At 38.7% G+C, this 18,349-nt stretch overlaps 1 protein-coding gene across 1 annotated transcript in view; it reads right to left on the bottom strand.

Moving 5' to 3' along the window:
• Positions 1-18,349, bottom strand: part of ghrhrb (growth hormone releasing hormone receptor b) — a 60,843-nt gene that overhangs the window by 17,904 nt on the left and 24,590 nt on the right. The window contains exon 3 of the mRNA XM_041791740.1: positions 2,397-2,504. Coding sequence (XP_041647674.1) covers positions 2,397-2,504 — 108 coding nt within the window. The remainder of the gene's footprint in view (positions 1-2,396; positions 2,505-18,349) is intronic.

Raw genomic sequence — 18,349 nt, 5'->3', positions numbered from 1 at the left:
CGGGCCCGCATAAATTTGTCCGGTTGAAGTTTAAACTGTTTACCCTTCTTATACAAATTTACAGCATGTTCTACTTTACTTTTGTTAAATTAAACATTGGAGATGTTTGAAATATTTAGACCACGATAGAGACAGTCTAGTTTAGGTGCAACTAAAAAGTCATATTCATTTATGAACTGGCACTAAGCATGCAGTTGTTATTGCCCGATGAAAAATAACATTTTGTTCATTTTCTGCCATGTTGAAGACATATAAATCAATCCTCAGAAGACTCTTCGTTGACTTGTATGTAGGAAAATTCTGTCTTTTTGATGATTAAGATAAATTAATTGTTTACTGATTGCAGAAAGAGACAGCAAAAAGGGGAAAAAGGCAGTCTGAAAACAGAATCAGTTTGCTTTAAGACAATTCAAAAACAATCAGATCACTCCGCCGTAACTCCTGCAAAGAACTCATAGAGAACCTCTATTAATTTTCTGACTTTTACCTGTTGAGACCTGAGTCCCTGAGGCTCCTTCTCTAAGTCCTTCATAGATCATCTGCTAGTCAGCTGAGAAAGGCGTGCACACACAAGATTGGCTGCACCAGTTTTACAAGCATCTGCAGCATAGTGTAAGGCCTGATATGATTGGTTATGACCCACATCTGATAGCTGCATAACTATGAGATGTCTCATTTTAAGGAGAAAACTGTCATTTAGGTTTAAATAGCATTCATGCAGTTATATATTATAAAAGTACAAGAAAGGAACACCTATCATCTCCCAAATAGAAAAGCCGGTTCGCCCAGGCCCATAAGGCCCATACTGCTGCACCTGGTACCAGCTAGGTCGGTTTTTAGTGGAGACTGCTGCTAAAATGTTTAAATCCACACCCAGAAAGGAACGACAATGTCCAGAATATCTAGTCAATAACACCATCCACAGACTCCTGACCGTTAATGCAATCACTACATTAAAATAACATCTCATCCTGAAGCCAAAAATCATAAAGGGGTCAGGGGGTCACAATGGTAACATGATGTTTTGGACAAAGGAGGTGGAAAACTACAGAGTTTATACCAGGGATGTCAGACTCAATCACAGCAGGGGCCAAATTGTGAATTTGGGTCTAACCTGAGGGCCTAACAGGGTCAAAATTTCCCAAAAATTGCCAACCTCATCTTCACCAGTAATTAATTATAGGGAATTATAGGGGAAAAAAATGTAACATTGATGACAAATGATTTTGAGACTAAAAGTCAAAAATAAAAAAAAATGTGACTTTTAACAGTTCAAATGCTGGAAAAAATTTACAATTTTGAGCTCTAAATATCAGAATATGAGATAATATTCACAATCATGAGTTTAAAAGGTTAAAAGATAAGATAAATATGTAGAATTCTGAAACTAAAAGGTCAATATTTGGGATTAAAGTCAAAGTGAGCATTTGAAAAGGTCAAAATATGAAAAATTAAACAAAATAACAAGTTAAAAAGGTGAAAATATGAGAAACAGTTCAAAATTAAGAGTTTTAAAGGTCAAAATGTAAGCTAAAACTCTAAATCATTTATTTTCAATGCCAAGTTATGAGAAAAATAAATAAATTATGAGTTTTAAAGTTCAAGATATGAGAAAACATTTTTAGATTTTAGATTTTAAAAAATGTCAATATTTGGGATTTAACGTCACAATGAGGAGTTGAAAATGTCAAAATATGCCTTAAAAGTTAAAATTGTGACTCTAAATGGTCAAAATATGAGATAAAAAGTCAAATTTAGGATTTGTAAAATGTCAAATCCATAACTTTAAGTCATAATTGTGAGATGCAAAATTGAAAATATGAAATGAAAAAAAAAATCTTTTTCCACATTCTTGACTTTTTTATCAGAATTTTTCAACTCTTTACTCCTTCTCATTCTTATGACTTAAAAATCATTTTTTCAATCATTAAGTTTACATTTAATATGGGAGAAATGTGCAGACCTCATACAGGCGGGCCAGTCGTAATACAAACATGATATGATCTGGTGGGCCAGGTATGACTGTACCACGGGCCGGATTTGGCCCCCGGGCCTTGCGTTTGACACCCCTGGTTTATACGAAGAAACACATTTTGACCAGAAAAAAAAATAAACATTGTAACTTTGTATTAAACTCACCCATAGTAGAAGCAAATAAAACCATGAAATAATATCAAAGTGGGCAGTAAATCAACCTGGGAAATAAAACAAATAATCTTCTGTTTACATACCACGCAAACCTCAACTGTCTGTGTGCTTTTGCAATGGATGCAAACTCAAAAATAGAGCTTGTTAAAAATAATTTTCAGACACATATTACACAAAAATACGTCCTGTTTTAGAGATGCTGGGAATCTTAATAGACTTGTCAGGGGCGGTGAGTGGAGGTGACTTACCTTTGTTATTAGCAAACAGCTGGGAGACGTTGGCACACGAGACACTGACCACCTGTCCAACCTCGGCACGGGACCAACAACGGATATTGTCCCAAAACGTTGGACAACCTGAGACAGAAACATTCATCATACAATTATCAATGCAGTAGTCGGCTATGAGGACCTGAATACATAAACAGATACACAGCATGTCAGCAGCACAAAGTTTTCTACTCTGTTCCAATTCTGAGTCTGTCATTAATAAGACAGACTCAGAATTCAACACACTTTACCAAAGCTCTGTTTCCCCCCAAAAAGGACCCTAAACTGATTAAATTTTACCACAGATCTCCATAAAAGAATGATTTTAATCTACTTTAAGATGATTAACTCAATTAAACCCTTACTATCCTTCTCTTCGAGTCAACCATGCAGACTGATGGGCTGCAAAGAGGCAGAGCTCTCAACAGGGAGCCCTCCTTGATGAAGATGAAATAATTATAGTGGAAAAATTAATCACTCTGTTGTTAACTTGGGACCCCCTTTAACCCCCCTCATTAAACTCTGACAGTCTCTGGACTGCACTTTTGTGAACCGCTCTAATAAACCTCGAAATAAATGATGGGACAGATCACAGGCTGGAGCTTTACAATGAAAGTAGAGGAAAGGATGAAAAGGAAAGAAATGACTTCACAATTTAATTTTTATGGATTTTCTAACTAAAGCAAAACTGTGCCATGGATGAAACAGTCCAGCATGTCAGTTTAGACCTGACTCCCATCTCTTTTGATTCCTGTTGTAACTGCAGAGTTTGGTCTATTTAGCTGTTTATTCTTACGTTCACCACAAACCATGTGAGCACCTCTAGCCACTTATTTCAGTGCCTTCTGATGCTGAAGGTTCATGTGATGCAGAAGAGAAAGGTCGTAGTTTGATGACATCTAGTGACTTCTGGGAAGAAACATTGAAGTCCCTGTAAACTGAAATCCAAACTTTGAGTCTTAACACACTAAATCCATCGAAATAAGGTTGCTGTAAACATTATTGGACACAGATCTTATTTTTAGCAAAGATTCAAAGACCCATTGAAAAATCCCATAGGCTTGCCACTGAGGGAACCAATCAGATGTTAACTTTCAGGTTTTGCCAGCAAAATTACCCCATCTCTGCACTACTCTATAAAATCATGAACAGTTCATCTCAGTGCAGTGTGTTGTCAGCTGGTGTCACTGCCTTGAAAGTTACCAGTCAGTTAAATGCTGTGTTTTTGTTAATTGAGAGGTAAATTTCCCAAATCTATCAGCCATGGTGATTAAAAGTACCATAACAGAGAGATTTGTACCAGAAAACAGTAAATTTAATCCCAACTTCCCACAGAGTCAGACAGCTGCACTCTGAACAGAAACTTTTTTTTTTAATTTGAGAGGATCGTATTTCTTGTGAGTGGGCGTGGCTCCTGCTCATTCAAACGACACGCCCACACCATCCTGGAGCAGATTTTACTGCCTCATTTTACATGATTCTGAAGCTTAATTTCACAAACTTAGAGATATTTTTCATGACTTGGTAGTTCATAACACAGTGGCCTGTCATACAACAATCCTAAAATACAGATTTTTTAAATCACTTTTTAGAGACTTTAAGGGACAAGGAGTGTCCAACTTGGAACAAACAACTTTCATTCAGAATGACTGAGCTAACATGGGACAGATGGCATCCCTAGTCAGAAGGAAGAGGTGGACTTCTGATATTCAACTTGCACTTCCAAGATGCATTAATTTCTTCCTTTAGACAGAGGACACTTGCGCAAAATCCCTGAAAGCATTGTTGAGATGTTGATTCATAAACAGGGTACAAAAATAAGGCCAAGTGACCATAAACTCCAAAATCTAATCAGACTGGACTTCTATGCAACATCTGAAGAAAATTCCCTTAACCCTCTGAGCACTAAGCAATTTTAACCGTTTTGTCTCTCCTTGACTTTTTGTCCAAAAAAGCTCATGAAACATCAACTCTGTGGTGCACGATAAAGCTGTAACCATCCGTTTTACAAGTTAAGTTTGTGCATATCAAAAGTCATTATTGTTTACCGTGTGTTTCACTTTAGTTCTTTAGTCTTTATAGTCCCAAAACGTAAAAAAATAAAGTGACATTAGCACAAATGTTCTTCTGTCTCTTGGGGACCAAAACGTGAAAAAAATAATCATTCTGTAACTAAACGTCTTCAAAATATTCACACATTTACAAAAAGTCTTTGTGCTTTTTTGAATTGGTGCTATTTGAGCCATTGGTCGAAGCAGTTCCTGTCTGCATAGACACAGAGGGCCACAGAACAGCCTCTCTGTCTCTATTTCTCTCTGTTATGAGCTGTTCAGGCCGTCTCCTCCATGATCTAAGTGTATAGACGTGCAGTTTGGCAAAGCATGACAACAGCAGAACAGCCTGCCATTGGTTGTCACAGCTCATGTGACAAAACAATATGGTGGCTAGAATTAGCTGCAGGAACTATTGAAAGCAATTTGAAAAAATGGGTGTAAAAAGACGTTCTTTATTGGAGTTACCAGTGTCGCCCAAGTTCCAGGTTCACTAGTAACACCTCCATAAGGGCTATGAAGGCATGGATAGCATCATAAGACAGCATTAAGACAGGCTGCAAGGCAAAAAAAATAAGTGAGTAAGGTTCAGAAGGGATTTAACTTTAAATAACTAGGCAAAGGGTGAACATGAGGCCTAATGGCATTGATTTTAACCTTCAACCTTCAAACTCCAGTCAGTTCATGCTTGAGTCAGAGTGGACATTTTTGCAAAGGCTGAAGAAAAGTGCGGAATGCATTTTTTTTAGATAATGCATTTCCAAGTTTGATAGGACAAACAACCAACCTGAAATCACAGAATAATTCTTGCTGTTGTTAGTGCGTAGCCATAAAAACCTTTCATGCGATTGATAAATGGGTATCAGTTTGTTTCACTCACTGGAAACAACATGGCTGAGGAGAAAGGAGATCTGTGCAGAACATTTCCTGGCCTTTAATTAATCCTGACTACAGATGGAGAGCTCGCTCTTTTCCTCCCTTCAAGCAGGGCGATTAAAATTCTGTCGGCAAGCGACTTGTTCGACCTTGAACACCTTCTGACGCTACAGAAATGCAAAGCACTGATTCATGACACTATTCAGGAACAGTTAGATCTGAGTAAACCTGACTCATCTGATGTCACTTGAAGGGGCTTCCCCCGGTCGGGGTTAAAAACGAACAGGGGTCTGACAGGGAGACGTCCTCAGCCCTCCCGTCTACCCACGCTTCTCTTCCCCTCACACGTCTGACGAGCTCTCCTCCAGCCTCTGAATGAGGGAGGTGAGGAGGAGGAGGAGGAAGGAGACGTTGGGAGCAGTAATGAGGAGCTGCCACCACCACGGCTCGTACATCAAAGCTGTTCGTCCCGGTGTCAATTAAAAGAGCAGCGCGTGGAGACACGGCAGCACTCATTCATAATAAAAAACAGCTTCTGGCTGCTGCTGCAGGTTCTCCTGCCAAAACCAGGATGAGGGGAACATCTCCACGGGTAAATGTGACTTTCAACTCTCCTTTCTGGAGCAGTTTTGTTTGCATATGGAGGACGAGCTGCTGGTGGCATGTTCATCTGGCACATGCAGTGAAAAAGCTCATCATTAAGCTGTCATATGTGACTCTAATGACCCTAAAGCCTGAGTGTGTATACTGACTGCTGAAGTATTAAAGGGCTGCTTTTTCTTGGAACCACAGCGTGAGAAAGGATCCCAGCAGGCGTCAGCAGTAAGGTCCTTCATTAGGTGCTAATTAAAGCAGAGCTGGTGACGCTCTGACAGGACCAAGCAGACAATGAATGGACCGCTGCTTCACTCTGCAGTAATGGATGGTTGATTTTTTTATACAGTTAACAGAAAACCTTGTTTTTGTTCATGCTTTCATAAATCTTGTCTCCAGGGTCTCAGCTATGATCAGCGGTGTGTGTGACAGCTGTTATGTAAGGCCCAACATCAGCATCAAATGCTCACACATGCATGAAGATCCTTCTAGATTTGAGGGAAACTACACCAGTCTGTGCTGCTGCTTGAGTGATTTTGTGTGTTGGTAGTTGTCACTGGATGACAAACGTCTCCTCATTCTATCATTAACAGTTAAAAAAAAAAAAAAAAACATTTCTCTGTTCAGTTTTTTTGTCATTTTGAATGGCTGACTACATAAAAAAGTAAATTCTTGGTATTACAAAGATTTTCTCACTTGTAGAAGTTAGAAAGGTAAGAAGGTTAGAAGAAGAGAAGCGAGGGAAAAAAATATTTTGAAGCATCTCTAACAAAGCCAGAGTACCACACTGTAAAACCCAAGTAGCAAACCTTTCTTTAAAAAATCACGCAAACTGATTGCTTTAAAAAAAAAAAAAAACTTTTAAAACATCATTAAAGTAAGCAAAATATTGTGTGTTGCATTCACAAAAGCTTTTTTAGTGTTGTGCATTTGTACTTGTATGTAAATTGCTTATACGTTCATTTAAAAACAGTAACTGTTAAGTAGCAGGTATTTATTTATTAGTTTATTTGACAGGGGCCATGCAAAACAAAACCGTCAAGCCAGAGTTAGCTATAAAGCTAATTTTCATCTGTGGTCCCTGGGCAGGAGATGTAAAAGAATATACAATACAAATGATAAAAACAAGGCAGGACTTCTCTAACTGAGTGGGTAACTTCACTCATGGTGCAAATCTGTTTAATAGGCAAAACGAATTCTGGGAAAACTCAGCAGATTAAGAGATGGTTGACAAAATATTTGAGAAGATTAAAAAATTACTTCAAATGACTGAGTACTGTTTACTCAAAGCTAAACGTGTGAGAAGTAGGGAGAAGTAGTTAAGCCCGTGGTTCCCAACCTTTTATCCTTAGCCCCCCCCCCATTAATATCTACAGAAAGCCAAGGCCCCCAGGAAACACCTCAAAATATTTTACATTAATTTGAATTGTTTTCATTGAGAAAATCCCAAAATAAAAGACCTACATACACTTTTTCTTGATAAAAGATGTATTAACTATGCATTATTACAACGGTGTATTAGGGCCACTGTAAGAATATAAATAATAATAATAATAATAATAGTAAAAATAATAGTGAAAAAATAATGATAATAAAATGTTAATAATGATAATAAAAAACAATGATGATAATGATAATGATGATGATAATAATAATAATAATTAAAAAATAATAACGATAATAATAATTATTAATTATTATTATTATATATGATATTATATATATTATAACTAAATGTGCTTTAACAAAAATGTAGAATTTTGGAGACTATAAGGCCAAAAATCCAATCACTGTTTTCAGTTTGTTGTCTTGTACATTTTTGTTTATACATATTTACAATGACATTAAATCTGGAAGCTTTTGCTTCTAAATTTTCACGTTTTCAAAACTCTGTTGTTTGATTTCTTTTAAATGTACAAATTTACAATCTCAAAAATTTGAATTTTTTTCCCTCTAAAAATTTTGACATTTTTTCATAAAATTAACAGATTTTTTTTGTCTTTTTTTCATCTTTTAGGTTGGCCTAATATATTATGTTTTTAATCATGGGTAAACAGAGTTTATTTCTGTATATAAAATTCTTGTGACAGGATCCCTACACCCCGATTATGGCATAATTTTATTTAATTATTTGACTTCCTTTCTTTAATAAATGTAAACTGCTATCAGAACTTTATTGCACTTTGCATAATAAATTTTCTTTAGAGAACCTGTTAATATGATTTTTTTTCATTTAAGGTACCAATCTTCACTCATTTGTCTGGTACTGTTGCTCCAGAAAAAAAAAAAAAAGTCTTGATTTAGAAAATGCAATATTTCTTATTAGAGCTCACTTATAAAAACAATTGATTACTGCAGCTCCAGACATGACACCTCTCACTTACTGGGTAACTTCACTCATGGTGCAAAAGTGTCTAATGTGTTAATTTCACTTCTGTCTACAGCACATGAAAACTTGGTTCAAACACATGCTCACAAGACTCAGACTGTTAAATTTCTTCTTCTTTTTCTGCTTGTTTGATTAGCACAGATTAGCACAGGCCTTCAGGTGCTAGCTTGTTTACAGTAAGTTGACTCAGGAAGGACGTGCACAGGCTTGGCCAAGGTTTGCCTGTCATTTTTGAAACTTGACTGTATAAAACATCTTTGCTTGATCTCATTTGTCAAAATTAGTAAAGCCAGGTAACCAGACAGGCTTGTTTTGTCAGTCTTTTTGGGGAATAAAGCAGGATAAAAGCAGACACCTGTAGCATCTTTAGAGCCTCAGATATGATGCCTTTTCTCTCATGGTTGTATCTGATTTATAGGACAGCATTAGCAGCAGACACACGCCAATGTTTAATGCTTGAAGCACAGGTGCCATCAAATCAGACTGATTAGATTCTCTCTCTCAGCAGGTAAACAAAGTCAAACCTCAGTCCTGAAACTTGATCCTGTTTCTTCTTGGCAGCAGAGCCTTCTAAAAAGATTCACCCCTCTGACATTAATATGACTTATAATAAACATCAGGAGCACCTTATGAGGAGAGTTTGTCATTTCTGAGGGGTGGTCATGACGGGAAACAGAGAATTAGATTTACCGAGCACCAATCTGAACACATGTGCTCTATCTCCCCTCAGCTCGTATCTCTGAGTTTTATTCCTCCTCTGCTCTGACCGCACACTTCACTTTTAAGTTTTTTTATGGTTCAATAAAGGATTCGTCATTGTGTTTGTCATGTACAATGCTCCTGCTGTAATATTGTTTGAAATATAACAGAAGAAAAAGCTCCGCCGGGATGCCTGCTTCAATATCTGCCCTTTAATAAACAATGTAATGTGATAAGGAAGAAGCAGAGGTGGACGGAGGAGAGGAGACAGATGCAGACCTGTCTGCTTAAACACAACGATTATAGAAACATAAACTCTGTTTTATGTTCTGTTTAGACTGGGATGATGTTTCTACTCCCTCAATCTTTCCTCTGTGCTCCATAAACCCAAACTTTACAATCCTACAATCCACCAGATTCTCATGATCCCAGCTTAACTGCATGTTAAATCCTTTCCACTCCCTCTAGTCTTCTCTCTCTTAAAGAAAAAGTTACAGGCTGAAGAACCGAGGCAATCAAATGTGGGAAAATACATAATGTTGGTTTAAGAGCAACTCTTGACTCCTGTTATTGCTCATTGTTCCTATTTGCAAGCACAATTCCAAAAAAGTTGGGACACTGTGTAAAAAATGAATAGAATATAAAATTATCAAATCTCATAAACCCATGTTTTATTCACAATAGAACCTAAACAACATATCAGATGCTGAAAATCTCATAGAAAATGTTAGCTCAAGTTGAATTTGATGACAAAAACACATCTCAAAAAAGTAGGGACGGGACAACAAAAGGCTGGAAAAGTAAGTGGTACTAATAAAAAAGGCAAAGGAGCATTTTGCAACTAATAAGGTTAATTATAAAAGATCAGCAACATGACTGGGTATAAAAGAAGCATTTAAGTGAAGAAGTGAGTGGAATGAACAAAGAAGTAAAGATGTGCACAAAACTGCAGCTAAAACTTGTAGAAAATGTTTAAAACAAAAATGTTTCTCAGTGTAAAATTGTGAAGTCCATCTACAGTCCATGATATCATCAAAGTATTCAGAGAACCTGGAAAAATCTCTGTGTGCAAAGGACAAAGCTGAAGGTCAATTTTGGATGCTGGGACCTCAGGGATCATTGGATTAAAAACAGGCATGATTCTGTAATGGAAAATCCCTGCATGGGCTCAGGATCACTTCCAGAAATCATGGTCTGTCAACACAGTTTGCTGTGCCGTCCACAAATGCAAATTAAATCTGCATCATGCAAAGAAGCAGCCATATGTGATCACAATCCAGAACCACCCCTATCTTCTCAGGGCCAAAGCTCATTTCAAATGGACTGAGGCAAGATGGAAAACTGTTCTGTGGTCAGATGAATCAAAATCTGGGATTATTTTTGGAAACCACAGATGCCGTATCCTGTGGACTAAAGAGGAGAGGGACCACCCAGCTTGTTATAAGCATACAGTCCTAAAGCCTGCATCTCTGATGGTATGGGGTTGGGTTTGTGCCTATGGCATGAGCAGCTCACACATCTGGAAAGGAACTATCAATGCTGAGACGTAGATAGAGGGTGGCTGTGAAACATATGCTCCCATCCGCCCGTCTCTTTCTGGCAGTGTTAATTCCGTCAACAAAAACTATGACTAAAAATGTTCATCAACAGCTTTTTTCATGACAAAAACTAGACTAAGACTAACAAAAATAGATCTATGATGACTAAAACTGACAAAAATTAAGTTTAGTTTTAGTCAAGATGACTAAAACTAGACTAAAATGTAACGTGGTTTTCATCAAACATTCAAAATCCATGATATTTCTCCCCGGTGGGTAAATCTGTTAAAAAACAACCGAGCTGTAGCTATTCTGCCTCTCAGCTGTAGAAAGCAGGGACCCCAGGTATGGCAGAGTGTATAGAACACACTACTAGACTAGACTAAAATGTTTTTGAGTTTTTGTCGACTAAAACTTGACTATAACTAAAAAGGGTAGAAATGTGACTGAAACTAAAAGACATTTCATCTAAACACTAAAACCAAGATAAAAATAGGAATAGCTGCCAAAATTAACACTGCTTTCAGGGAAGGCCTTGCACATACCACATCCATCACAACAGCATGGCTTCACAGTAGAAGAGTTCAGGTGCTGAACTGACCTGCCTGCACTCCAGACTGTCACAGACTTTCACCAATAGAAAACATTTGGAGCGCCATCAAACAAGTATCCAGTATAGTCAACCAAGGGCTGCTGCGCAGCTAAATTCCAACACCAGACAAGAAAGGGACAACATTCCTCTCCTAAACTCCAGCAACTGGTCTCCTCACTTCCCAGATGTTTACAGACTGTAGTTAAAAGAAGACAAATGCTACACAATAAATAACAAGGCACTGTCCCTATTTTTTGAGATGTGCTGCTGCCATCAGAGTCAAAATGAGCTAATATTCTTCATGAAATGCTAAAATGTCTCTGTTTCAACATCTGATATGTTGTGAATAAAACAAGGGTCTGTGAGATGTAAAATCATTGTATTCCTTTTTTTACATTCTGCACAGTGTGCCAACTTTTTTGAAAATGAGGTTGTAAAATATAATACGTGTTCAAAAGAGATTTTAAGATCTATAGACTCTAAAGCACCTGAGGTTAATCATGTCCTCAGACAGGTTCCTTCAGCAGAGAGACAGGATGATGAACATCAGTGTCTGGTTTTAAATGTACAGAACATGCTGGTGAGTCCTCTCAGTGTGAAGTAAGGCTGAAGTTCAGGTGAAGAAACCACAAGACCACATGGGTGACACGCCGTCTCTTTGCCTTTCTAGAGACGCCACAAACTCTCTCCTGTAAACCAGAATAAAGGAGCCGTCACACTTAACCCTTCAAACAGACATCAGTTGTCAGTCTTAGTGCCGTCAGGTCAGCTTGGATTTCAGGTTCATACAGACAGACAGTTTGGTGTCAAGAGTTGATCCAACCCCGAGGGCTGTCTCTGAAAAATTAAAGACCCTGAAAACTTTGGAGAAAGTTTTGAGTAAGTTGGTCTCATATCAAAAAACTTTCTACCCCTGAAACAGTAAGATTGGTTTGTTTGATTGAAAGCTCCTGGAACTTTCAATTTATGGAGATTTTGGCGCCCCCTGTGGACAAAGGGCATAGTGTGAAGTCCTTATTAAAGATCTTGGTATCTGCAGATGGTAATCTTACAGTGTTTTCACACCACTGTTTTGCCCCTCACTGGTCTACTTTCACATTAGTAAGACTGTTCAACACAAGTAGGTGGTGGTGGTTGGACTGCAAATCAGCCAAGAAGAATAAAGAAGAGACGACTACAACAACCACTCACTTTACCATTTGTTTATGTTCTCTGTGGGCAAGTCCATCCAGATTAGGGATGTGTGCCGTTAGCTGGCTGAAGGATCCGTCCATTGGTAGTCAGCACCAGAATTACAAGTTGGTTCACTTAATTTGTATTATTTTTTATAATTCTAAGCCTATACTACCAGTCAAGCGCTCTACTGAAACTGCTGTACCTCCATCACATAGCTATTTCTATGCTACCACAGTGCTGTAAACAGGTAACCACTCATACTGATAGCATCTCAGTCAGTTGAATGTCAAGTTTAGCACTATTCTGTTCCAGAAAATTGAGATAAAGTTGTATGTAAGCTATGTTGGGTCATTAACCTTGCAAAGATGATGGATACGCCTGTTTCCGTGTTTCTCACTGGGGAATCATCTTGCAACGCTCCCGTCTGGACCATTTGGGCCCAGTTAGAAAGTGACAGGACCAATCGGCGTGGAGGGGCAGTACTTTCAGGCACGGCGGAGTCATGACGTAAGCAAGCAGCAACAAGAGGCCTGTGCAATTATGGTGGAAGAGATTAGCGTGGATGCTGCTAAAGCACCAGTTTTATCAGAACTTGATGACATTTCTTCATTAAAAGAAGAACAAAGAACAGCAGTGAGTTGTTTTCTTTTCAAAAATGACAAAAATCGTGTACTGACATGTCTACAGTCCCCATGGTTCACGTTATTCCTTGGTCACGGCTACTTCACTTGTTTTGTTGCTCTGATTGGCCCGTAAAGATGTGACAGGCAGAATGTTCATCCAATCACACTCCGAGTTTTATTCAAAGCCTCTGCCTTTTCCCAAACACTTAGTATTGAAGGTTTTCCAGATGGATATGTGAAACTGATGTGTGAAACACATCCATCTGGCTTGTCAGGTTATCACAGGGGTGTCAAACTCAAGGCCCATGTTTTTTTGTGTTTTGTTTTGTTTTTTTTATGGGTTTTATTTCATATTTTCAATTTAGCATCTCAAGAAACTTCAGATTTTAACTTTTCATTTCATACTTCGACCTTTTCAACTCACAATTTGTGCTTTATATGTCATATTTTAGATTCACAGTTTTACATTTTTAGTCATATTCTTACGTTTTCCACTCATGATTTTATATTTTGTATCATATTTTGACCTCTTCAACCCCTAACTTTGGCTTTTTAATCCTATACTTTGACTTTTAAACTCATGATTTGTACTTTTTATATCATATTCTGATATTTTAGACTCACAATTTTAAATTTAAGTCATATTTTTTATCTTTTCAAGTCATTATTTACAATTTTAGCTCTTATTTGGACATTTTTAACCCCTAATTTTGGCTTTTTAATCCATATTTTGACCCCTTAGACTCACAATTTAAAGTTTTAAGTCATATTTTGACCTTTGAACTTATGAGTTCAACTTTCTCCTCATATATTTGTTCTTTAAAACATTATTTTTCTATTTTTGATATTGTGTTCTGACCTTTTGAACTAATAAGTTGGAATTTTATCTCCGATTTGAGCCATTTAAACTTATCATTTTTACTTTTTTGGATTTCCACATGATTTATCATCAGTGCTGTTTCTTTTTTTCATATTTTATTTCTGGTAAAAATGAGGTTGACAGTTTAAGGTTGTGTTGACAATGGCAGGCCCTCAGGTTAGACCTAAGTCCAGAATCCGGCCCCTGCTGTGATTGAGTTTGACACCCCTGGGTTATCGTATCATATCCATGACTCTCAAAGTCCACATTCTCCGTCCGTGCAGTGATCTGCACTGCAGAGCAAATCGCATTTCTTTTAAAACAAGTGCAAAGATCTAAACATGGCAGAGAGGACGTTTATGCACATCTCCCGACTGGCTTTGGCATCAATCAAAATGATTAATATAAATAGTTTTAGAACAACTTAATATTTGATCTGATTAAAATTCCCTCATCAGCCATTATTAGTAAATATCTAAAAACTGGATTTTAAAAAATAGGTTAAGACTGGTGGAAATGTTGCAAAAATGGTCAGAAAAAAAGTGGTGAAATGGGGTAAGAGAGTGGCAAAAATGGGTGATAGCTGTCAAAATGTGTTGTGGAAGGGCACAAAAATTGACAGGTGAAGTGGTAAAAAGAGTGGAAAAAATGGGTTAAAGGGGCAAAAAATGGTGGAGAAAATGTAATGAAAAGGGATAAAAAGTAGCACAACCGATGAAAAGTTGCAACTATAGTGGCACAAAGGTGATAAAACATTAAAAGAAAATTGGTGAAAAGGGATTAAAGAATGAAAATTTGGGTTAGATGGGCAAAAAGTATAAAAAATGAGTTAAAAGTGGCAAAATTATAGCAAACATAGCCTGGCAAAGTAGTGAAAAGGAGACAGACTGGCAGACAGGGGCTTTAATTTGCAGGAAAGTGGCTTAAAGGGGGTTAAATAGTGGCAAAATGGGCAAAAAGTGGCAAAAAATATAAAAATGGCTTAAGAGTGGCCAAAAAAGGTTGCAGAAATGGCCAAATGAAGCAGTGAAAAGTGGTCAAAAATGGTCAAAAATTTGTTAATATTGTCCGAAATTACAATTGGTTTTCAGGGGTCCATTCTCTGGGACTTTAAAGAAAATACAAATACTAAAAACATAATATGTTAATCAGAGCAAAATATTGATTTCCGGCCCCCAGAGACTCTGTCAAGACTAAATCTGGCCCCTGTGCTCATGTACTTGATGACCCCTGCTTTGTACTATTCAAGTAAATGCGTCGCTTCTGCAGATTTGAAATTATTTATTTGGGAACATCATTTCTGTGGATGTTTTTACTATTTTCAAGATGCCAACAACAGGCCTCTTCATACTCCCACATCTATCATGTAGCTCAGAGGATGAAATGAGCCCGTGCTGCATGGATATGGTTTCGTTTGTAGAGACCAGAGATTTTTAAAAGTGCGCTCACAACTCCGTTCACCGATGAGCACCTTGCACTTAAGCATGCCTGTATTCACATTTCCAGCAGGCTCTGCTCGAGTATACGAGTCAAGCCTTATATCACCTCATCAAGGGGACTCGGGCACAGTCCTCAAGTATGGTGTTACGTATGTGTTCAAACTGACCTATTAAGTAGACTTCGGGGTCTCAGATGTGGGACTAGGTCTGTGATGTGAACCAGCTCTTATCGAAAGATTGTCAAGTCAGTCTAGTCCAGTTTTTCTTTGAAGTATCGGATTTAGTGAGCTGGGTTGTGTGAGTTTAAGCAGAAGAGGTGGATTACGGTATCCTTATTGTATTCATCCAGGTTAAGACTTTTGAATAACAAGGATTAGATATTTTAGTGGGAAGTTAGTTGATGTTGCAGGTTGTCTATGAGATCAAACTAAACCTACACGTTTCGGACAGTGTGAGGCTGCATTTCACTTCAGGTTTTGCCTTTTAAGCGAATTAAAGTGAAATTATAGTAAAGAGAAACAACTGGACAAAATAATATACTCTCTACTTCCTGCTGTGGTGTTTGGTCGGTGTAATTAATTGTGAAAATGACAGTTTGGAGTGAGGATGTGTGGAGGAAAGGGGTCACGGTGTGTAATGATGTGTGGAAATGCCACCAGTGAAACTGACCCACACTCTGCCTCACACATAAATTCATGAGGCTGCTGGTGTGAAGCTAATTAACATGAAGAGGAGCAGACATCTGCTGGCTCTCCTTAAAGAGGACACTCGTGGACACTTCAGCTGAGAGAAAGAGTCACCAAGTGAGAGAAGTGCGAGTGCCGTTACGTGCTGCGCTTCCATCTTTCTTCTTATTCATTAAAGTCTAAAACCACAACATAAACCGCAATAATGCATTAATCCATTAGCAGGCTCTTTCTCTGTTGATGCCTTCTAAAGCCTTTTGTAGCATCACCATTAGAAAGCTTTATAATTTCCCAATCGCTCTTTTATGAGCCATATCGCCCTTTAAATCCTCTCTTCTCCCCCCACCTGCTCGGTCAGCCACATCTGACGGGTGCTTTCGCTCCTGATGAATCATAATGCATTCATCTGAAAGGATTTGTAGGTGATTGTGTCCTCGCATGCACCTGTGTGGCCACACATTGAAGCTAAAAACTTTGTCTTTTCATGCACTGAGAGGAAGAGGTGTCAGCAGCGACGTGGGCATGGTTATTAGGGGATGAAGCACTGATCAAAATGTCCCTTTTGTGAACTATTTAAACAAAAGAATGAAAGCATTCAAATATAGTGCAGACATGAAAATGGTTTCTGATGAAAGATTTAAGATGACCAATCCTCTATGAAGAGAAAATTTAGTCTGGTGGTGCTAACAGAAAGCACAAATTTATCCGCCCATCTTCTTCAGCTTATCCAAGGCCAGGTCGTAGTGGCAGCAGGCTAAGCTTGTCCACCCAGGCATCTCTCTTCCTAGCAACATTTTCCAGCCTTTCCTGGGGGATTCCGAGTCATTCCCAGGCCAGATGAGATATTTAATCCCTCCAGCAAGTCCTGGTTCTACCCCGGAGTCTCGGTTTTCTTCCAGTTGTACGCGCCTGGAAGACCTCCACAGGGAGGCGACTGGGAGGCATCCTGCTCAGATGCCCGAACCACCTCAACTGGCTCCTTTTGAGGCAAAGGAGCAGCGGCTCTACTTCGAGATCCCTCCGGATGTCAGAGCTTCTCTTAACTCTACAGCTGAGCCCAGACACCCTCCTGAGGAATCTCAATTCAACAGCTTGAACTTGCGATCTTATTCTTTACCCAGAGATTATAACTGAAGGTGAGGGCTGGGACAAAGATCGACCTGTAAATTGAGAGTTTTGCCTTCCAGCTCAGCTGTCTCTTCATCATGATGGCACAGCATCTGCATCACTTTGCCTGTCAACATACTCCACCTGTGCCCACAATCTGATTGTGAAGCACTCTCTTTCTAGTCAAACTTTGCAGTTCCATTGCACATGATCTGGTCCGTCTCCAGCAGAGGCCCCATTCCACTCTGTTTCACTCAAGATACGCTTCAGGTCTACTTTCAAACCATGTCAATCCTCCAAGAGCAGATCGAGCCTAATAGCCAGAAAACTTGCAAAGCATCTCAACTCAAAATACAACACAATGCACAGATTCCAGGTAGTTCCTCATCATTACATCAACATTAGGTCTCATCCTGTGGCACAAGAAACATGTCACAGAGGTAACATGGCACCTATAACGAAGAAAGGTTAACTTTTGAGGTGGAAAACGGTCTCTTGCAAACATTCTATGAGCAGGAATTAGCGCAATTACCTCACAGCAAGAAGGTTGGCTTTGTGGTCAGGCTGTTTCTGTGCAGCGTTTCTTGTTCTCCCTGTGCATGCCTGGGTTCTTTCTAGGTACCATGGCTCCCTCCCACCACCAAACACATGCTCAGAAGTTTAACTGGTGACTCTAAATTGCCCGTAGGTGTGAGTGTGTCTGGTTGTCTGTCTCTATATGTCAGCCCTGCGACTGACTGGTAACTAGTCCGAGTTGTACCACGCCTCTCGCCCAGTGACAGCTGGGATAGGCTCAAGATTGAACCACAGACCTGTGACAGAGAGAGAAATTACCGCACTATTTCAAGGTGCTGGTTCAGAAAGAGGGTTGGCTAATGGGATGAAATGAGGTGACTGGTTTGTTTTGCTGTTGTTGCCTTCTTTGTTTTTAATTTGTTCACAAACAAAACCAATGATGTTAAAAATGGACTGCTGATTTTATTAAAGGTCGTTTACACACCGGATAGTCTGGGGGACTCGGTCTGTTTTGGAATGAAAATCGCAGCATTGTTGTGTTTCCTTTGGTTTGGTTTGTATTCACACTGCTCTTGGTCAAAAGGGACCAAACCGTCATCACAAACGGCGACTAAGAAGAAAAGAAGGCGTAGAAGAAGAAGAAACGGAAATCCATTGCCTTCTGCCGATTTTTTTTCCCACATAAACTATGAAAAAACAGAATTTACGTTGTCTTGGGGTTTCTGCTCTTGAATCTGAGGAGCCAGCAAGGCGGCGAGCTGTCCATCATGCCAATCTTTACATGAGA

Source organism: Cheilinus undulatus, linkage group 7, assembly GCF_018320785.1.
Source record: "Cheilinus undulatus linkage group 7, ASM1832078v1, whole genome shotgun sequence".
Classification (NCBI taxonomy): domain Eukaryota; kingdom Metazoa; phylum Chordata; class Actinopteri; order Labriformes; family Labridae; genus Cheilinus; species Cheilinus undulatus.
This window is presented reverse-complemented; position numbering and strand designations above follow the sequence as displayed.